This window comes from Muntiacus reevesi, chromosome 2 (assembly GCF_963930625.1).
Source record: "Muntiacus reevesi chromosome 2, mMunRee1.1, whole genome shotgun sequence".
NCBI lineage: Eukaryota > Metazoa > Chordata > Mammalia > Artiodactyla > Cervidae > Muntiacus > Muntiacus reevesi.
This window is the reverse complement of record NC_089250.1, coordinates 270847613-270870866: the sequence shown is the minus strand read 5'-3', so window position 1 is coordinate 270870866 and position 23254 is coordinate 270847613. Positions and strand designations below refer to the sequence as shown.

General features: G+C 42.4%; 1 protein-coding gene across 1 annotated transcript; it reads left to right on the top strand.

Annotated features, from left to right (window-relative positions):
• The first annotated feature begins 14093 nt into the window (after positions 1-14093).
• LOC136157584 (zinc finger protein 135-like) lies at positions 14094-15299 on the top strand. The gene is given in 2 exon segments (XM_065919422.1): positions 14094-14337; positions 14422-15299. Coding segments are annotated over 2 exon segments (1122 nt in total).
• The last annotated feature ends 7955 nt before the right edge of the window (positions 15300-23254 follow it).

The following is a 23254-nucleotide window of genomic DNA, read 5'->3' as shown; positions in this document are numbered from 1 at the left end:
GTTCAGTTGCTCAGTCGCCCTGGACTGCAGCACGCCAGGCCTCCTGCTGCCCCTAATTTCTTTTCCAAGAAAGCGGGGATGGACATGCCTCCAGGCTCCTGGTCTCTGAAGTTGGAGGTGCCACGCCAGCAGAGAGGTGGTCACAAAGCAAATCATTTTGTGAAAACCCGTGTCCCTAGGCTGCAGAGGGTGGTGAGAAAAACTAAGGACAGGGGAGATCTTTGGCAAGAGATCTGCAAGTAAAGCCTGGCAGGGACCCAAGATCCCCAGGTGATTCCCAAGACTCACTGACCTCTCTCCTCCCAGACCCCAAGGGTACAGTCAGACTGAGGACCACCACACCCAGCCTAGAAAGAGCCCCTCCCCAGGGAATCAGGTTGACTTTCTTTGTTTCTAGAAGTTCCCTCCCTAAACCCTCCCTTCCTGAGGTCTCTGGTGTGAGGTTTCCCCTCAGGGCTCTGAATGCGGGTCTTCCTCTTGCATTTTTTTCTCAACCCTCAAGGCTGGGTCAGCCAGCCCAGAAGGAGGTCCTTTGTCTCTTTTCAGCTGTTCTCTGTAACTCGAAAAGGAAGGAGAAGAACTAGGTCGGACGATCTGCAAATTGTGTAGAGCACCACGATGTGATTAGCATTATCAGGTTAGTCTTGATTCCCTACTACAGATTGGGAACACAGAAAGTCGAGAAGGGGCTCAGAAGCGGGTGAGAGAAACAAGAAAACTTTTTCTTCTCTTTCCCTACAGCAGTTGCAGGTTAAACAGCTGCATGGATGACTTTGAAGGTATTTTCTCAAGATGCAGATGTGAGTTTGCGACATAACATCCCCAGAGAAGACGCAGAGCAGGAGAAAGAAGAGGAGGAAATGGCAGCTTCTGAGGTACGAGTCCTGTCTCGGGTCTGGGGCTGTGTCTGCTTTTCTTCCTGAAATGCCTGGACTGAGAACCTGCGAACCTTTAGTTCTCTGCTTCTAACTTTTCTGCCTGGGTGTTTGTTATCAACTTCTTTATTTTTTCCTTTTCTTCTTATCATAGTGAAGCCTGGCTCTTTAGACCACTTCTCCCTTGTGTCCCAGAATCTTGTCTCCCTTGTCTGTATCCTGGCTTTCTACGGAGCATGATGAATTCTCAGCATGAATTAGCGACTTTCAACTGGTGAATATATTGCGTTTGTGAGAGGAAACACGGAGAGGCACTGGTATCCGAGATTCGCACTGGGATGTGGTTCGGTGTTGGGATCTTAGGGAACTAGGGGAAATGCCATGATGAGTTTCCATGGGGATGCAATTTCAGGTCTTTAGGAGTTAGAAAATGCCCTTATATATTGAATAAACTCAGTGATCCAGAATTTTTCAGTAAATACTCAGAAATAAAAGGAAAAGTAGGAGATACTGTCCTCTGTAATGCTGAGACTTAGTAGTTAAACACATTGTGAGGTAGTTAGAATAGGGAAAAAGAGTCCAAAATGACGGTGGCTAAAAGACCTGGAAGGGAAAGCCCGCGAAAAGAGAACAAAGGAAGGTCCGAGGACTGGAGTGAGAACTTCAGGTTAAACAAACAACGCGCCTGCCTAGGCCCGATTTACATAAGACAGACCCAGGGGCAGAGAAACATAAAAAGAGGAGCCAAAGCCCTCTTCCTTCTTCTCTCTCTCTCTCTCTCTCTCCCACGCGATGGGGCGATCCTCTCTTCGTGTCTTTGGATCGACATTTCCTCACAACTCGAAGGTGGATTTTCTGGCTATTATCTAAATAAATAGAGCTGTAACACTGATTTATTTAAGAGCTGTAACACGGTCTGTCCTCCGAGAGCTCTGAGCCACCAAGGGGCTTTAATGTCCATCTCTCCAAATTTTTGTTGTTACGAGACAAAGAATAGAGGAACATACACTCAGGTGACAACATTATTAGGATACAAACAGAGGAAGTATATATGAAATGAATTTTGCATAAAACTGATATTTTTTATTTTAGGTTCAAGTTATAATTTCCTTATTTTTTCCAAAATGCCCAGGTTCTGATAGTGCTGCTTCTGTGTGATCCATTTACACCGTGACAGATGATGTCTACTGGCTCTGGTGATTTCTCTGAGATTAACAGGCTATAAAGTTCATTTCTTTTTTCTTCTGTCTTTAGACAAGGGTGTGGAAAAATTGAATGAGGAACATGTGAAAACCCTCGCACTTAATGGAGAAACTCTACATCTTCTTGGTTTCTCTTTGCTTTGGACAATGAACACTCACTGTGTTGATGATAGATACTGGGTTTTGGGAGTGGTTGTTTTCATCACTCAAGGTCAAGTGTGATGTTTCCAGTACAATCCACGCTCATATCACAGAGAAAGTCTTACTCACATTTTTCAATTTTTTTAATCAATATATTTGCACTCAGCCACTGTTTCCACTCTTTCCCCATCTATTTGCCATGAAGTGATGGGACTGGATGCCGTGATCTTAGCTTTGTGAATGTTAGCGTTTCCTTAATACTCTTAGGAAGTATACAGTCTCATTGTAATATATGTCTGTAAGCATGAAAATGTTAAAATTCTTTTTTTTTCTTGATTTGGTATTCTCCCCGGTTATATAAAGTTCTTTTTAAAAAAAAACACGTATTTATGTTTGGCTGAGTTGTGTCTTGGTCGTAGCCTGCAGAATCTTGGAGCCATGTGGGAGACTTTGTTGCAGCAGGCACACTTTAGCTGTGGCGTGTAGGATCTAGTTCTCTAAGGGTCTGAACCCGGCCCCCTGACTTGGGAGCTCAGACTACCAGGGAAGACCCTATAAAAACTCCTATACACTTTCTTTAGTGTTGTCTGTGTATTTGTGCTTTACTAGTTAAATTTTAGTTAACATAAACTGAAGCAAATTCAAGATTTGTCATTTAATGAATGTTTGACAAAATATTTGCAAAACGGTGGAACAACAATGTTGTTGATTTTCTATTATTTATGTGATGCATTCAAGACCCTGTAAAAACTTTTAGAAAGATATATAGTATATACTAAATAGTTCAAAGGATTAGTGCCGCTCTGGGTACTATTCTATCAGACCTATCAATTTTGTAAAACACTTCAAATTCAAAGTTAAGTATCAATTCTTACCTTAGTGGTCTACCTCTTTGCTATTCAGAATGGTCACTCATGTATCAGAGTTTTCAACATTACTAGTTAAAATAAGCTTGTTAAAAATGCGGCACATTGGCCCCACTCCAGAACTCTTAGATCAAACCATCATGCTTTTAAAAAGTATTTCCTGGTTCCTTGATAGGGGGCTTCCCTGACGGCTCAGATGGTGAAGAATCTACCTGCAACGTGGGAGACCGGGGTCCGATCCCTTGGTGGGGAAGATTCCCCTGGAGAAGGAAATGGCAACTCACTTCAGTATTCTTGCCTGAAAAATCCCATGGACAGAGAAGCCTGGCATGCTACAGTCCATGGGGTCGGAAAGAATCAGGCATGACTGAGTGACTAACACGCTTTCCTTGATAGACAGTTTATTCTGTGTCACACGAGTACAACTCTCAAAAATAGATAGGTCAGTGTTGATGTGATTATTTTATAATTTCTCTTCCAGATCAGAATAGTTTTTATAGTGGTCTGTGGATCATATCTCATTCTCTTTTCCTGGGGTTAGAAATAGAGTGGAAAATACGGCAGAATAAAAATTATATTCTTGTGTAACACCTGACATTCTCCTAAATCAAAACCGTTTCTCTTGCTGGTTTCATCTTGGGTCACATTAGGAAGTCTTCATAGGTCCCCATGGCTCATGTCCTTTATATTTCAGGGGCTGCTGACATTCCAGGATGTGACCGTAGATTTCACTCAAGAGGAGTGGGAATGCCTGAACCTCGGTCAGCGGGAATTGTACAGGGACGTGATGTTAGAGAACTACGGGAATCTGGCCTGCTTGGGTGAGGATAACTTGCTTCCAGAATCCCTTATGTATCCTCAGGGTTTTGGTTCATTCATTCTAGAATGTCTCCTGGAATTTTCTGCTTTGTCCAGTAGAGGTTAAGATCCCTATTTTCCAGGGGAAATTAACCTTGTTTCTTGATGTATCCTGCCTCCTTGTGTTCAGTCGCTAAGTCATGTCCAACTCTGCGATCCTGTGGAATGCAGCAAGCCAGGCTTCCCTAGCCTTCTTTAATTCCCAGAGTTTGCTCAAATTCATATCCACTGATTCAATAATACTATGCAACCATCTCATCTTCTGCCACTCTCTTCTCCTGCCCTTAATGTTTCCCAGCATCAGGGTCTTTTCCAATGAATTGGCTCTTCGCATCAGGTGGCCAAAGTATCGGAGCTTCAGCATCAGTGCTTCCAATGAATATTCAGGGTTGATTTCTTTAGGATTGACTGGTGTGATCTCCTTGCTGAGCAAGGAACTCTCAAGGATCTTCTCCAGCACCACAGTTCGAAGGCATCAATTCTTTGGTGCTCAGCCTTCTTTATGTTCCAAATATCACATCCACACATGAGTATAGAAAAAACCATAGCTTTGAACTTTGTTGGCAAAGTGATGTCTCTGCTTTTTAATATGCTGTCTTTGTCATAACTTTTCTTCCAAAGGGCAAGCATTTTTTAATTTCATGGCTGCAGTCACCATTGCAGTAATTTTGGAGCCCATGCCCACATCCCAAAACTAAATCTGTCACTATTTCCACTTTCCCCCTATCTATTTGCCATGAAGTGATTAGACTGGATGCCATGATCTTAGTTTTCTGAATGTTGAGTTTTAAGCCAGCTTTTTCAGTCTCCTCTTTCACCCCCATCAAGAGCCTTTTTAGTTCCTCTTCAATTTCTGCCATTAGAGTGATATCATCTGTATATCTGAGATTGTTGATATCTCTCCTGGTAATCTTGATTCCAGGCTGTGAATCACCCAGCCCAGCATTTCGCATGATGTACTCTGCATAGAAATTAAATTAGCAGGGTGGCCATGTACAGCCTTGATGTAGTTCTTTCCCATTCTGCCACCAGTCAACTGTTCCATGTAGGATTCTAACTGTTGCTTCTTGACCTGCATGTTCTTCATTCTAGGTTGGTGGTAATTCTGTAAGTTCTCTGTTATAAAATAGTGCCACTCTCCTCTTAAAACTGGAATTCCACTACCTGCTTTTGCCTTAGTAGTACTTGAGCATAATATTAGAATCTGATTTTGATGCATTTGTCTTTTAAAGATGCTTCCAATAAACTATTTGGTGAAATCATTTTTTTTAATGCTATTTTAACTTTCTACCTTGACTTCTCTCTAACCTGAACACATATTGGATTGAAAATTAATGAATATCTCAGAAACCACATTCCTTTTTCTGATGAACAGGTCTTGTGGTCTCTAAGCCAGACCTGGTCACGTTTCTGGAGCAAATGAAGGACCCCTGGAATGTAAGGAGAATAGAGACAGCCATATACCCAGGTATGTGTCTATGGATGAAACCGATAACTCGTGTGAGAGGGACAAGCATTGTGGAGGAAGTCATACTTTGTCGTGTGGTTTGAGAACGTCTGCTTCAGTGGAGATGATTTTGGATTAGCCTAGGTTTACTATTGTCACTGTCATAGAGCATCATCTCCTGACCCATTCCTGATTCTTTTTATCATTTGTGTATTTTTTCTCCAATGATTAATTTTCGCATTTGCAGTTAGAACCAAAATGTTTGTCTTCGCCTGGAAAAACCTGCATGACCTGATAACGTGTCCATTTTGGGGAGGTTTTAGAAAATCTGCATATTTCTGAGTAACTATATTAAGCCCTTTTAAAAGTGCTGATTCTGTCCCTAGTCAGAAGTGTGTGGGTGGAGCTGTGAAAAAATTGCCAAACTTCTAGGAATACTGGGGACAGATGTTTTTTGTTTTCTACCATATAATTTCCAGTCCACTGGAAACTACACATATGACCTTAAACATTTCATACTCAAATTCTTTCTTCACTGCACTGTTATAGCCATGCTTTCCGGGAAACAAACTCACTGAGAAGGAGTAGTGCAGATAGTGCAGTGCAGTTTATTACACCGGGGGGCCCAAGGCAGAGTCTCCTCTTAGCCAAGGGCCCCAACCAGCATTTGTGAAAATCTTTTATACCCCATGTGTATGTGTCCAAACCCACCATCCCAATCCCTTGATGCTGACAAAGGAAGGGTCAATACAATCACAATAACCCCATCATTCACATGTTATGTGTTCAAACAGTTAATAATCAATAAGCCCACGGTTACATTCCAACCAGTTAATAATTGATAAGCCTGTGCTTTCATTCTGATAGATAGTGTCCGGAGGCAGGGGTGATTAGTGTCTGTTTTCTCTTAGGTGATGAGGAACCTGGATATGATCTTCAAGGTTCCCCTGTCCGGAGGAGGTCTTATCCTTCCACTGTCTTTCCCACAGGCATTAAGTAGAGAGTTCAGAGTCCACTGCAGAGGTGGCCTGAGAGCACAGACCAGCCTGAGATGGAGTTCAGGCCCTATGAATTCCTTCTTCATTCCCCCCTCTTGATGCTCTTAACTCATATTATGAGCATCATTCATAGGGATATATTGCACCCCGGCTCTTCAACTGCAAATTAGGGAGAAGGACATCAACCTTTGGGTTACAAAGTTCATAATACATTGTACAATTCAGGGTCCACAAAGCAGAATTATCAAGGCAACTATAACAGTGGTAAATATAGTTTTCCACAAATCGCTCTTCACCCAAGATAGGACGGAAAACCAGAAAGGAATGTTCTCATTTGACATTGCTTTTAGCTGTTTTTTCATGTCATCTAAACTAGTCGATGCATTGTCAGATAAGTCAGGAATGTATACACAACATTCAACCTTAATTATAGCACAGGTTCCTCCTTGAGCAGCTGGGAGTATGTCCACAGCCATTGTATTATGAATTAGTGCTTTTCTCATTTAGATTTGCTCTTCATTTAAGGCTTTGATGGCTTCTGTTCTATCTAGGAGGACCTGTGTGTGACATTAGTCAAGGCCTAGACTTTAACCATAGTATATTTGTTGTCCCTTCAGAGGGTACGTAAAAGGCAGCAATATACTCATACCATTAAAACACAGATCTTGTCCACCTAGCATGTAAATAAGGTAGATTTACTGGGGCTTGTTGTGAGTTAGGCTTTTGCTACACTGGCATTTTTATCAAGTGTAACCCCATGACCCGAGTCTATTGACTGTAGGTCTTACACAAAGACAGCAAGGAGAGGTTATGATTGACAAGAGAGAGGAAAATCTCTTTGTCATCCCAGAAAAGAGAAGAGTGGTTTAAAATCTGCTTGGCGGAGAGGTGACACCCACAAAGGAAGTCCATCCTTCACAGACAGAGGCATAGTCCTACATACCCAGAAGTTGTAGGTGTTCTGGAAGTCCGTGTAGGAATGTGCCCATGAGGTTTAAACGTTGTCTTGAGTTGAGACAGAAGTTAAATTCAAAATCACGTTGATGAGGCCAAGCAGCAGGAGTTGATTGTGCAGCTTCATCTTGAAAGGGCTCGTCCGGGATCTTCTTTTCCTTCTTCTTAAGGATGGTGTTAGTCACTCGAGGGTCAGTGGGGTCCCTCTGTGCAGTCCACTCAGCGTTTTCTGGGTCTGCGTGGTATGCTGTCTTCACCCTTGTATGATGGATCAAGGGACAATACGTGCAACGTTAATTGCAGTAGGAGTAGTTAGAATAACATAAGGGCCCTTTCACCAATGGGCTAGCAAATCATCTTTCCAATCTTTGACCCATACTTGGTCACCAAGTGTAAGCTCATGAATCTGTTCCCCAAGGGGGAACGACACACTTTCTTGTACAAACTTAGTTACCCGATTTATTACCTTATCCAGTTCCATCTGCTGTGAGATCCTATCCCCCCTTACGTGAGGCAAATTTGTTGACACGTGTTTTATTATGGGAGGACGCCTCCCATACACAATTTCGTATGGAAAATAGCCTTGGGACTGTGGGGTCATCCTGAGTCTGAGCAGAGCCATCGGAAGCAAGTCCATCCAGGAGCAGTCAGTCTCTCTGATCCACTTGGAGAGTCTCTTTAAGTGTCTGGTTGGCTCATTCCACCATCTCAGAACTCTGGGTCTATATGCAGTGTACAGTTTCCATTTGATGTTTAAAGTTTTGCTTACTTGTTCTCCTAAATCAGCTACAAAAGCCGGGCCATTGCCTGATCCAATGCTGGAAGGAAATCCAAATCTGGGAACCATTTCCCTAAGCAGGCACCGGGCTACTTCTGATGTTCTTTCAGTCCAGGTAGGAAAAGCTTTTACCCATCTCGGGAACGTACATACCATGACCAGCAGATAATGGTAGTGTCGGTGAGGTTTCATTTCAGTGAAGTCCACTCCCAGGTGTTCAAGGGGCAGTGTGCCTTTCAGCTGAATACCCGGAGGATTTTGTCTGAATCCCCGAGAGGCAGCATTCACCTGTGAGCAGGCAGCATGGCCCAGGTGGGTCGCTTGGTGTGTCTGGCTTACCAGAGTGTGTGCCAGCTCCTCCAGTACCAATAGTTTGCCACTTGGCAATTCCCACCATCCCTTTTCAGTCCTGATGGCCCCTTCCGCTTTGGCTAACCTGACAGCCATTGTCCTTGTTTTATCATGCTAGTGCCATCAGTATATAGGACCCAGTTAGGGTCTAGAACCTTGAGCCCTTCTTTAAAACAAACCCCAGATACCTTACCACCTCTTTGTAGATCTGTGCCTTCTTTGACACCGGGTAACCTGCTTCCATCAACAGCCGGAGCAGTGCTTTTGTCCCTTTCCAGCATTTTCCTCGGTTCCGCAGCCAGCAGCAGGTCATCCCTTTATTGTAGGAGCCAACATCCATACTCTTCTGGATGGAATGAGTTCAGGTCAGAAGACAAGGCTTCCCCAAAGATGGCTGGGAAGTTTTTAAACCCTTGTGTGGGAGTCCAGATGAGCTGTTGTTTGGTGCACCCCACTCGATCTTTTCATTCAAAGGCAAAGACGGGCTGTGACGCTGGGGCGAGGCCTATGCAGAAGAAGGCATCCTTGAGATCTAGGAAAGTGTAAACTTTAGTTCTCGGTGGGAGGAGGCTAAGTAAGGTAAAGGAGTTTGGAACAGTGAGGTGTAAAGTCACAGTAGCCTGGTTGACTAGCCTGAGATCTTGTACAGGCCTGTAGTTCTGTCCTCCTTCCCTGTTGAGGGGCAGGATTGGCATATTCCAAGCCGACTGGCACTCCAGTAGAATGCCTGCTTGTTTCAATCTATTAATGTGGGCAATATGCCGGTTCAGGCCTCTATCCGTAGCGGGTACTGGCACTCTCTAACTGGGATGGTGCGTGGTTTGAGTTCCATTATCACTGGGGCGTGATGTTTAGCCAGCCTGGAGGGAGGGGGGGTTGTCTTCCACCCAGACCTCAGGGAATAATTGAGTTAGCTCCCTCGTGCTCTTCTGGCCCACCCGGTTCTGCCTTCAGACGCTCATGCAACCTGCCGGTCAGCATAGCTGAACCAGAACATCACATGGTCCAAGACTGTTTCTCCCTTAAATTCCATTCTGCCTTGGTGGGCTTGATCAGGTACGAATGAAAACACAAATGGGTTAAATATCCCATGTCCCAGGCCATCTCCGGAAAAGCCAATTCATACTCACTTCTGTATCCCCCTCCTTCTAGCCTAACAATTCTGAGGGAGTCAAGAATTTCAGAGAATATAGGACACCTCCTGTGGGAGGGCAGAATACGAGCATAAAAGGACCAGTTTCCTATCCTAACAATCCCCTGGCGATCACTTGGTAATAATTTTCCCCGAGACGGGGTGACAAACCTCCTAAATGACCATCACAAATTTCCTTCCTAAACCCTAGCACACTACTACCTGTGTACCAAGCAATCGCTGCCTGCCTATTCCAGGCTCCTATTCCACTGGGTCCCTGCTCCTTCTAGTCCCTCCCAGGGGGGTGATCAGGCCCCCTCTTCCACCCTGCTGGGTGGGTTCCTCCTCACCTGAGGGCTCAGTTCCCCTGCTGCCGTCCAGTACCTGCCGACGTAAAGGTCCTGGCGTTGAAAAGCAGAATCCTTCCAGAGTGGTGAGGCGCCTTCCCCCCTCTAGGATATTCAAGCTACAAAGCCTCGGGGTGGCCTCAAATGAGACCTGTCTCCTCAAAGTGAGGACCTTCTCGGCCAATGCACCAAATGTCATAGCCACGCTTTCAGGGAAACAAACTCACTCAGAAGGACAATGGAGATAGTGGAGTGCAGTTTATTACACTGGCGGGCCCAAGGCAGAGTCTCCTATTAGCCAAGGGCCCCAACCAGCATTTGTGAAAATCTTTTATACCCCATGTGGACGTGTCCAAAGCCACCACCCCAACCCCTTGATGCTTGCAAAGGGAGGGTAAATACAATCACAATAAGCCCATCATTCACGTGTTATGTGTTCAAACAGTTAATAATCAATAAGCCCACAGTTACATTCCAACCAGTTAATAACCAATAACCTGTGCTTACATTCTGATAGATAGTGTCCGGAGGCAGGGGTGATTAGTGTCTGTTTTCTCTTAGGTGATGAGGAACCTGGATATGATCTTCAAGGTTCCGCTGTCTGGAGGGGGTCTTATCCTTCTATTGTCGATCCCACAGGCACTAAGCAGAGAGTTCAGAGTCCACTGGAGAGGTGGCTGAGCACGATCAGCACAGACAGGCCTGAAATGGAGTCCAGGCCCTATAAATTCCTTCTTCACATAAGACACCTCACTAAAATGAGAAAATGCAAATCTGAATTTTATGTTACAGCTTCTTTTTTTTATATCAACTAACATTAAATGTGTTAAGTATGTTTGTCCCAATTCATTAATGTTAAAATGCTTTAGTATATTTATTTAACTCACAGTTTTTAAACAAATCATTGACGTCGGAGTTTAGAACATTTCCTACTGTGCTTTTTTCTGACTGTTCTTCACTATTAAACTTATAGATTATATAGAGAAATCTTTAAGAAGCAATTTTTCTGTTCCAATAATGCTATTTTACAATGTTATGTGAGGTTTGCTATACAGAAAGAATAAGAGGTACATATACACATTTCCCTTCTTGAGAAGATTTCCTTCCCATCTAGGTCACCACAGAGCGTTGAGTAGAGTTCCCTGTGTTCTCACCATATTTTTCAAGTCTCATTTCTCATTTGAATTGTTAAGAACTCTTACCTTATTAAATCTATCTTATTTGTTGTGAAACATCCCAGGACTTAATCATTAATACCATCTATTTCTGATTAGTTCTAGGTCAATATCATTTACTATTTTAGACTCTATTAGAACATGCTTAGATAACAACGTGAGTGGTAATTGGGTTAAATAAATAGCAGGCATTAGCATTTGTAAAAACCTTTTGTTTGTAAATTTGATTACTTAAGGCAAAATATACTCATTACACAGTTCAACTTCTCCTCGCTTCATTGTTCCTGTACGTTTCTATTTTGACTTCTCTACACCATACTCCTTTGTCATCTCATCTTGTCCAATGTTCTGTGTTTGTGGTCTCTGTTCTGCAGGCAGCAGATCCTAGTTCCTCTTGCTTTGGCGTCTGCTCCGTGGTGGGTGAGGTGGTCCAGAGACTTGTGCCCTTATGCCCTTGAGAGGGGGTTGATTGTTACTATTGTGACCAGAGCCTGCCCGGATCTTGAGGGCCGCTTCGCCTTTCCTCTGTGGCTGTCACTGTCTGTGGCGGGGTCTGCTTCCTGATTGGTGGAGCAGAGGCCCCAGATCTGAAATGAGCTCTGGTCTGATCTGTGGTGCTTCTGATCTAGTGGGACTGGAGCACACCCACTGGGAGGGAAGCCACTGAGTGTTGCTCCTCTGGGATGTTCTCCTCGGAGAGTGCTCTGCGTGCCATCTCTCACGTGCTGTGCCAGCTCTCATGTGACCCTGTGTTGGCATTGATCTTGGCCCCACCTGAACCATGGATATGCTGGCACTTGACCCTGGTGTCTCTCAGATGTTGTTTTCACCAGGTTAGCAGCAGAGATCCACTGTGGTTGTATCCCAGGTGTACATTCATTGGGGAGTTGGACCGGCTGCAGTGCTATGGGGGCAATGTAGACTGTGACCTGGACCAAATGCCTCATGTGAGGGGCTACAATGTCTACAGTTGCTAAAGTCAGACTGGTCTTGACTGCCAGAGCCTCATTTCCATCCAGAGTTCTGTTGGGGCTGAGTTTACCAAGCCAGTTGTGGGGTGTAACACCATGGTTTGTACAGATGCAAGGAGAGATCTCAGCTTTTCTTGCTTAGTGACAAGGCCTTGGGGCTCAGCTGTGGTTTCAGCACCACCTGTACATTGGGACCACCCACAGGCGTGTGTTCTGAATGTGCCCCTGGAGCCCATGAGTCTATACTGGTAAGGAGGAGGCTGGGGAGGAGGAAGCAGCTGTGGGGATCGTGAGATCACCCAAGTAGGTAGGAGCCATTCCTAGTGCCTGGAGAGGCAAGGACAGGCAGAGGGGCAGAGAGGCTGTAAGGAGGTTCTTCCCTTTGGGCATCACTCAACAGCACCGCTCTGCTTCTCTGGTGGTTCAGGCTTCCTCCACAAGCATCCCATGTGCAGAGCTCCTCCCTCCCTCCCGTCCACTCAGGATGTCTCCTCACGGCCAACCGCAGTCCTCTGCCTGGGTCTGCTCTCCAAAACCCACGTTCCAGCACCCAGCTCTTGTCTGCAGCGGAGGACACTCTCAGGCTGGGTGAGCAGGGCAGGGATCAGTACCCTGCGTACAGGTCTCACTCTGTCCTGCACGCTAGTTGCTGTGTTCTCTTCCCACAGAGAAAGCGGGTCCCCTTCTGTTCCAACTGAGGTCCCCCCAATGAGGGGCTTCCCTGCATGTGGAGACCTCGCCTCTCTTCAGATCCCCCAGGGTTTTGCGGGTCCCATCCAGATCCTTTTCCTCTTCCCTTTCCTCCATCACTCTCTTGTCCTACCTGGCTCAGCAGGAATCTTTCTTGTCCTTTCAGATGTCCAAGTTCCTCTGCCCATCTTCCACAGGGCTCTGTGAGAATTTTTCCACTTCAAGATGTATTCTTGATGCTTTTGTGGAGAGAGATGAACTCCACGTCTTCCGAATCCTCTGCCCTCTTGACTCCTTGTATCTCGGTTTTAGGCTTCATCTAGCCAAGTGTATGCCAATTTTATGTATATTGTAAACTATATTCCCCAAGAATAGTAAGTAGAGTAACTTATTATTTGGTATCTTTCAGCTGTGTCTTCTCATGACACCCAGTGTTTGAGGACCCAAAAGCCAGACTTAGAAGATTTACTCCCAACAGTAAAGCTAGGAATATATGAAAGATATCACCTTAGAAATTTACATTTAACCAAAGACTTGGAATCTATGAGGGCATATAAAGAGCGGAGAGCATGTTATGATGGCCACAACCAAATTGGTTCAGTTTCGCATAAAGTAAATATTACCGCCAAAAGAAATCAAGGATGTGAATCAAATAAGGAAAAACCAATTTCAGATGACCAATTTCAGTCATCAACATCTGCAGTTAAGTGTATATTTGTCAGCAAAGATCCACAGCATCTCTTGAAACATACATGTTCTCTGAAGGGAAATGTGGGAATTCTGAAAAGTCATCTAGTCTCTACGGGAAATACTCATTCAAACCTAAACTCTGAGCATAGGTGTCTATTAAATATACATTCAAACATGTCTGGAAACCAGAAACTTAAAGATGAGGGGGAAAATTCCCAATACAATCAATTTGAGGGATCCTTTAACAAGGGTTTCTTGTTCTCCAACCAACAACTATTTTCTCCTTTTTCCAAAACCTTTAATGTTGATAATAATGGGAGAGACCTTATTCAACCATCATTGCTCAATACATATGGAGTTATAATTAGTGTGGAACAACTTTCCAAGTGTAACAAAATGAGGAATGCCTTAAGCAGGAGCTCTACCCCCAATAATTACAAGAGTGTACATGATGGAATGAGAAGCTCTTCGTGCAATGAAACTAGGCATAATGTTGACCAAGGCTCATATCTCGTGAAACAACAGGGGCATCAATTTTCAGACAACAATTCTAAACATCATAAGTGTAGGAATATACTTTATCAAAGCTCAAGTCTTACTATTAAAACTTCTAAGAGTATGGATATTGGAGAGAAAACCTATAATTGTTATGATAATGGTAAAGTTGTTAACCAGTCTTCAAAACTTATTCAACAGCAGAGATTTCAGAGTAAGCGGAAACATTGCAAGTGTAGTACATGTGGAAAAGTCTTTAGTAACTCACCAAATCGAAGTAGACATAGGAAAGTTCATACAGGAAGGAAACATTTCAAATGTGCAGCATGTGGCAAAGCCTTTAATCAGAATTCATCTTTAACTGAACATCTGGGAATCCATGCTGGGGAGAAACCATACAAATGTACAGAACGTGACAAAGTCTTTATCTGCTCTTCATGTGTTACTCAACATCAGCAAATTCATACTAGGGAGAGACCTTATGAATGTACAGAATGTGGCAAGGCTTTTAAGAAGAGTTCAACTTTAACTCAACATCAGCGAATCCATTCCGGGGAAAGACCTTATAAATGTACAGAATGTGGCAAAGCCTTTATCCGTTATTATTTTCTTAGTCAACATCAGCGAATCCATACTGGTGAGAGACCTTATAAATGTACAGCATGTGGAAAGGCTTTTAACCAGCGTTCAGCTTTAACTGGACATCAGCGAATCCATACTGGGGAGAGACCTTATAAATGTACATCATGTGGCAAGGCTTTTAAGCAGCGTTCAGCTTTAACTGAACATCACCAAATCCATACTGAGGAGAGACCTTATAAATGTACAGCATGTGGCAAAGCCTTTATCCGTTATTATTTTCTTTCTCGACATAAGCGAATCCACACTGCGGAGAGACCTTATGAATGTACAGCATGTGGCAAGGCTTTTAAGCAGCGTTCAGCTTTAACTGGACATCAGCGAATCCATACTGGGGAGAGACCTTATAAATGTACAGCATGTGGCAAGGCTTTTAAGCAGCGTTCAGCTTTAACTGGACATCAGCGAATCCATACTGGGGAGAGACCTTATAAATGTACATCATGTGGCAAGGCTTTTAAGCAGCGTTCAGCTTTAACTGAACATCACCAAATCCATACTGAGGAGAGACCTTATAAATGTACAGCATGTGGCAAAGCCTTTTCCCGGAGTTCAAGTCTTTCTCGACATCAGAGAGTTCATGCTGCAGAGAAATGTTAGAAATGTAAGGAATGTGGCAAAGGATTTCCTCAGAACCATCACCTCTCTCATAATCAGAGAATTCATACTGCAGAGAAACCTTGGAAATGAATCAGTGATAAAAAGTTTGGTCCTTAATATACAATTTTGAAAAAACGAGTGTTTTCTTTGGATAGATACATGAATTAAATAAAAAAAATGTAGAGAACTGCTTAATCAAACATCAAAAGTAACTCAATACCAGAGAATTCATACTAGAAAGCATTTCATTCGTACCACTTTTGTTGAATTACCCGAAGTAGAAATACTGTAGCAAGTATTCCATAAGTAAAACATACAAAATTGATATGTTAGTATGGATCACAAGATGAAGGGGTGGATATTTGCAGAGGTAGAATTATTATTAATGTATCCTTGTTTATGTTAACGTTATTTGAGATTATTAAGGAAACAAAACGAATGTAATTCAACTCTCAAATTACTACATGCTGTGATTTGTTTCTACTGTACATATGAACTTATGTTTTTGAAGGTTGTTGCCAAATGGTAAGAGAAGCCCTTCTATATGAAGTGGGAATCATTTACATTTATTCTCCAATTTACAAGATGAAGAACACAGTCATGTTATATACACACTAAACCTCTGAGTGGATGTATTTGTCACTGCTGAGAAACACCTCTGTGGTCACCATGATATAAGTGTTCAGGGAATAATTCAAAGTAAGACAGAAGTTCGTTCTAAGTTTTCAATAATTATGTCAGTTGCTTTTTAAGCATAAAACAAGGAGAGTTCATGAAAATCGAAGGTATTTTTATAACAGCAACATAGAGAAATCATGCATATTATCTGGCAGGCTTGAAGTAAGTACACCTTCTCTTCTATCTGATGTAAGTATAGAAAACTATTTCTGGAAATGTCATATTAATATAATTAATGTCCATCCATGTTTACTAAATTAGCCTCCATTTTGTAAACGATATAAATCACATTCTCAGATCATTTCATCAGAGAAACAGGAAAGTTTTTTGAAGCTTGTAATGTGTATTTTAATCAAGGATCAAACAAGAATTGTAAAAGGTTTTATTCCATCTGTGTAAAATTAATGTATCTTAATGAATAAAAGTGAATGGTTTTTCAGTGTTACAACGGATGCGGAATGAATGAAGGGTTAAGGCACCACCAGCATTAACCTCTCCCACCTATTTAAGGTTGCAGGAAATTTAACGTAATGATAAACTCTTTGTAGCACAGGGAGATGGCATCTGTAGAAATTAGTTCCTTACTGCCGTTAAACCTCTCATAACTTCATATATTTCGCACCATTTCTACATTGTATCTCCTCTCCGATTTTTATCTACTTGGACATCGTGGTGGTTCTAATAAGGATCATAGAGAGTACTGTTAAGAGCTCCCCTGAACTGCTCCATGCTGTTGCTGCCTCAACGTCTGTCTGGGGAGAAGGCAGCCTGCAGGTCCTTGAATTCACACCAGTCAGTCCTGTGTACACCTGTACTAGATGACCCCTTCCTTGGGACCAGCAGTCTTGCTGAACCCCAGGGTCTACTGCACAGGCCCCCCTTCAGTGATACCCTCTGAGCTCATCAGAATCCTGCTCGTCTTTGTTTGAATGGACCCCTTCACACTCAGGCTGTGGGTGCCATAGCACTTCACACAGGGTCAGGTGTGAACCCTAAGTAGTGGAATTTCCTCTGCCTGGTTCTAGCTTTGACCTTCCTCAGGGGCCTTCAAGGCTTGCTGTGAATTTTCTGAAGACCTAAACTCAGTCATAAACTCACCTTCTGCAATTTTCCTTTCTTCTTCTGTTAGCTTAAAATTTTCAGGGGCTCATTTAAGCAAATGTAACTTTAACAAATCACAAAAAGTATAATCAGAAGCCATGATGGGAAAATTCTGAGCCAAGATTTATAAAACCTTACCCTGTATCATTCTTAGCACATGTGTCTTGTAAGGCTTAAAGGACCTGTTTTCTCGTGGCTTTGGCATACTTTGAATGCAATATTAAATATCTGAAGATACACACATAATATAATCTATATAACACACATTGAATACAAGGTATAAATATCTGGAGGTATACATGTTAGCAGTGAGAAAACCGAGAAGGAATATGTGAGCGTATGTGTATTCTTACACATTTAACTTAGAGAATTTAGAAATGCTAGATCAAAACTGGTCATATCAGAATTGCAGATGATTTATTAAAATGTATAAAACTTGTCAATATGTCGAATAATCTGTTTTGTCTACTTTTCATGGAATTCATTTCCTTAAATGTCAGGAGGTTGTGTTTTTTAAGGAACTTCCACACGGTCCAGCCACGTGACTGCACCAGCTTACATTCCCTCCAGCCATGTAGGAGGTTCCCTGATCTCCAAGCCCCTTCAGCGTTTAGGATGTTATTAGTGGGCTTTTTCCTCATTGTTCTGACTGGCATGCGGTGATACATCCCTGTAGCTTTGCTCTGCATTCCTTATTGTTCAGCGCTGGTGAGCATCTTTCTTTGCCTCCTGCCCATGGAAAGAGCAAGCTGCCCGCCCCGCCTCAGCAGCTGTGGGGCACAGGCTCAGTCTCCCCACAGCACGTGGGGGATTCCTGGGCCAGGGGTGCGGCCCTTGTCCCCGCAGGGTCAGACGGGTTCTCCACCACCGGTGACCAGTCTGCTTAGCTTTTTTTCCTTTTGAGAGATATATGTATATATTTATTTATTGGAACATAATTGCTTTACAATGTGGTGCTTGTTTGTGCTCTGTGACATCATCAATCAGCCGTGAGTATACATAAGTCTTCTCCCTCTTGGCCCTCCCTCCCGTGGTCTCCATTTCACCCCTCTCCTCAGCACAGAGCACCAAGCTGAGCTCCCTGTGGTAAACAGCAGCTTCCCACCAGCTCCCTATTTTCACCATTGGTTCAGTTAGTTTGCTCAGTCGTGTCTGACTCTTTGCAACCCCATGGAGTGCTGCACGCCAGGTCTCCCTGTCCATCACCAACTCCTGGAGCTTGCTCAAACTCATGTCCATTGAGTCAGTGATGCCATCCAACCACCTCATCCTCTGTCATCCCCTTCCCCCCCCCTTTCAATCTTTCCCAGCGTCATGGTCTCTTCAAATGAGTCAGTTCTTCATATCAGATTGCCAAAGTATTTGGTGTGGTTAATGTTCTTATGTCTACTCAGTTGTGTCTGAAAATTTGTGCTCCCAGGGGCTGTATCCTGCCCGGCTCACATCTGTCCATAGATTTCCCAGGAAAGGATACTGGAGTGTGTTGCCATCTCTTCTTCCAGGGGATCTTCCTGAACCAAGGACTGAACCTGCATCACGTGGATATCCTGCATCGGCAGGCAGAGTCCTGTCCTTACCCCTCAGTCACCTGGGAATCTAGTGAGAAATATAGAAGAGATTTAAAAGGTCCATGACTACTGTGGGTTTCAAAGGAGGGACTTTGAATATACTGTCTAGACAACTTTCAGGACCATGAAATAATTTGTGTTAAACTTTCATGATGGACACATGTTATTAAACACTTATCTAGAGGTATGGAGTGCAGATTCTTAAAAGAGGAACACCGGGGTAAACTAGAGAGTTGATCTATTTACTGCCCATGTAGATTCAGCAGTGGTAACAAATGCTCGCTCTGGTGGGGAAAGCTCAGTAGGGAGATTGTCCACATGTGGGAACAAGAGGTATATGGGCAATGTGTATACTTTATTGTCAATTCTGCTGTGAACCTAAATCTTGTACAACATAAGTACTGGTGAATGCAGACTGAATATTTTTTAGAATACATAATATGAGAAAGATGAATATGGTTCTATTTTCAATTTTTCCTTGGTCATTATACTTTAAAGATGTGGGAAAATAGAGCTCTCTAAATGGAGCAGACAACAAACTGTAGCAGTTGATTCATAAAAGCTAGAAAAACACACACAGGAAGTAGAGCAACAACATTCTCAGGTGTTAACTCATGTGTGATGTAACTTATGACAACACCGATCATTACTTCCTTAGTTGGTCATCAGAGAGCATTTAGGGCATCGTTTTCAGAGGCATTTGGCTCCGCCCATACACACTGTGAACCTAGCATGTCCTGCTCAGTTCAGTTCAGTTCAGTTGCTCAGTTGCCGTGGACTGCAGCACGCCAGGCCTTCTGCTGCCCCTGGTTTTGTCAGGGGAAGCACACTTATTGAATCCATCCACCCTGGCCAGGCACCATAGTAACCTTTTCCAAGAGCTGTTTTGTGACAGGAGATCCTGATAAGTAATATGGAACTAATAAGCCACCCCCAGCCGGAAGAGTTGGGGAAAGGTTAAAAGGAGACACCGCGTGTCCGTCCACTTCCCAAAATCCCTTTTGCTAGCATCCATCTTGGCTGAGCGATGTGTGGGCCACCAGGAAACCCTCTGAATTCGAATGATTGGCCAAAGACCACCCGGAAACTAATCCCATCACCATAAAACCCAAGACTGGGAGCCAGGCGGCAGAGCAGTTCTCCTGGTTTCCCTTACCCTCCTGCTCTCCACCCAGGTGACCTTTCCCAATAAAATCTCTTGCCTTGTCAGCACATGTGTCTCCTCAGACAGTTCATTTCTGAGTGTTAGACTAGAGCCCAGTTTCGTGCCCTGAAAGTGTTCCGCCTTCTTGCAGCCAATGGCGACTCTGGTGGGCACTCTTCGTCGCTGCGACTGACATCCTGACTACTTGGGGTACTCAGGGGCCAGCTTGCTTGCCAATGGACCAGACTCATCAGCCGCAACTGGGACCCTTTTGTCCCTGGTCTCCTCCTGACGTGGAGAACTGGCCAGAGTGCCCCAACCGGTAAAGAACAAGAGACTTTATTGACCTCTCTCCCCCTCCCTCTCTCTTTCCTCTCCTTAGCCCTTCCTATCCTTCCCGTTTATCAAGTCCCCTGGTCCTGGATGCAGGAATCTGGTCGATGGGCCTCAGCTTGAGCTGAGGATTGGAGACTGATCACCTCCTTTTGGCAGAGAACTCGAATTTTCTGGTCTGGTTTCTGGTAGGGCCGAGTTCTAGTCCTCCATTTTCTGGAAGCCCAGGAAAAGTCCTGTAACACCTGGGTGTCTGCAGGTGGCAGGAGACGTCTGTTTGGCCACGCCTTTTGCCCCCCTTTCCCGCCTCCTCCTTCTTCTTTCAACCTGGCTTCCTTTCCTCCTTCTGAAATCTTTGAAGACATCTAAAATTTTGTATCTGTATAGAAGATTTTCTGAGAGACTGTATTCTTGTATTTAAGGGGTATCTGATGAGGACTGCCAGGTTTATATGTGTGTGTTTTAACTCTGTTCTGTGTTGTGATTTGTGACGACCATTTTGCTTTGTCTGGCCACCATTTAGACTTGCCATCATTTTGCTAGAACTTGATTTTCTTTCCCTGTGCCTTGAGACCAGTGCCCTCAGGAAGAGTTATCTAGACCATCTCTAACTCCTGAGACTGAGAGAAAAAGGAAAAAAGCCTTTAAAAATGTTATTTATTTAAATTTTATATTGTAATATCTAATTCATGACCAAACTTAGAAAATGAAGCTAGATTTTGCACTGTGTCTGTCTAAATATGTCTTGGTATGTCTTTGTCTCTGGGTAATATTTTTTAGGTTAATTTGTAAATGAGCTATATTTAATTGGCTTTAAGAAAAGGTAAGTGCTTACAAATAAAATTCTAAATTAAACAATAGATTCATAGTTCAGGTGAACTGGGAAATATTCAGTATTAAATACCTGATATTAATGTTTGTTTGTTGACCTAATATAGACATGTCTTAGAGTAATTAACATCGAGTAGAATATTTTCATTGTACCTAGGTTTAATATAAGTTAAATATTATACCTGTTACAAGTTTATCAGCAAGGAAATTACCTTGAGTGATAAAAACTTCTAAAAAATGTAAACGAGGTATGAGTTTGTATATAAACTCTATTAAGAATAAGTATTCTTTAAGAATATCTGTCTACAATAGTCTCCCCAGATTGGCGTAACTTGAATTTCCAATGGTTGTGCTAAACTAAGTATTGGAAGTTTATTAAATAATTAGGTCATTTCCAAATGAAACAAGATTTTGAAACATTTACTACTAAACACTGATTTCCTTTTACCGAAAAACTAAAGAGATTTGGGACTATAAATGAATAATCTTTGATGGCATCCTAAAATGGTTTAAGAAAGCAAGGGTTTTAGAAATTTCACTGATATTTATGCTCACCAATCTAGAAAATGCTAATATAAAAGTTAGCTCTTGGTTGCTAAAGGAAAGCAAGAAGTGTGCTTTCATTAAAAAAAAAGGGGGGGGTTTGAAAAAATACTAAAAAGAGTTATGCATGATCAGGATTTTATAAATTTGAATTACGATTAGTTAGATAAATGGATTTTGTTAGAGGAACCATACAGTCATAAGAAAACTGGTTAGAGCCAATTAGGTCCAAGATGGCGGAGCTGACTTTCACTAGACCTTGAGCCTTGGTATTTACGCCCATTGTGACATATCAACAAGCTAAGTGATACACCCATCAACATTGACTAAATCTGAGCAAATGTTCTAAATGCTTTTAATTGATCTTTTTGATAAAACTTCCTAAATCAAATTCTTTTGAAGTTCTTTTGACCTCTAGCTAACTCTGGGGTGTTTCAGAGGGCCCCTGAAACATCCCAAAGAGAGATATTAAACTGTGTTTATTTGGTTGGTTAAATTACATGAAAAAGATTATCAAATGAGTAATAAATCTGCTTATGTTATAATGTATGGTAAAATTACTAATACAGATATCCTAAAAATTATATGGAATTCTTAACATTTTGATACGTCTTGGTGTTCTAATGAGAAACCTGATGACTTCACAAAAGTTGACAAAGGACTGAATGAACCAGCGCATATGCTTATAATTTTTATGGTTTCTATCTGAAAAATTACAGGTTTAAATCTTGTATTTTCCAGAAGTAGCGAAAATCTTCCTCTCAAACTAATTATGAAAATAATTTGGTAAAATTACACGTTATAAACAAGGCAAGTATATTTTCTCTCTATCTGACTCCTCCAGAAATTTGAACCTCTTAGGTTTCCAGTAAGTTTATCAAATGAGCTAGGAAGGTTATCTCATAACAGGTACAAAAATCTCAAAGAACTTTTGAGACCTTAAAAAGGGAAGAGTTCACCTAGATTTCTTAGACAAGATCTGGGATAAGCCTTTGGTGTGACTTTCCCAGCCCTGTTTTATATTAAAAGTTCAGTCTGAGATTCTATAAGTGTTTCAGCAAAATAAAAAGTCTATAATCAATTATGGTTATATAAATCATCAGACCAAAATTAGTGAGAACAGACTTATTTTGCAAACAAAATAGCCTTAATTTGGTTGTATTTGATAAAAATGAGGGTAACTTTAGGGAGAAAAAGATATTTCAAAAAACGTTAAACCTCAATTTGTTAATGGAGGTCTGCATGTAGTAAGACTCATTTCTTAGATAGTTCTTTGCTGTTATGTGATATTAATGCAAAATTTAATTGAATTCTTAAAGAACACCCTAAGTTTGCTTCTGAAGCTTATCTCAGTAATCTATCTTTGGATGAAGATCAGATGCCCCATGACCTGCAACCAGGACTAGAAAAAGACATAATTTAAGGGACTGTCTCCAAGCTGGATGGAAGGACTTTTTATCAGGTACTCTTTACTAGCTCATGCACAATGAAACTGAAGGGAAATTAACTCTTAGATTAATTCCCACTTCCAAAGTCCCCTACACTGGATTGGTCTATAGAGAAGACAGCCAACCTGATCTCACCTTAAAATGATGCTCAAACAGGAGAAACTACAGTACACCAGGATGAGAAGACAACAACATCAGAGGTAGACAGCTTGTCCAAGATGCTGGACCTGATTCGTATGATCATTTATAATGTTTTCTTGACTTCTTAGACCTTTGCATATAAGTCAAATGCTTTTCTATCATAGGCCTGATCCTGTGCTAGTTTTAGAAATCAATCCAACTGTTGGGTTTGTGGCCAATTACCTGTATCTAGTTCTGGGTTACCTTGGTAAATTTCTC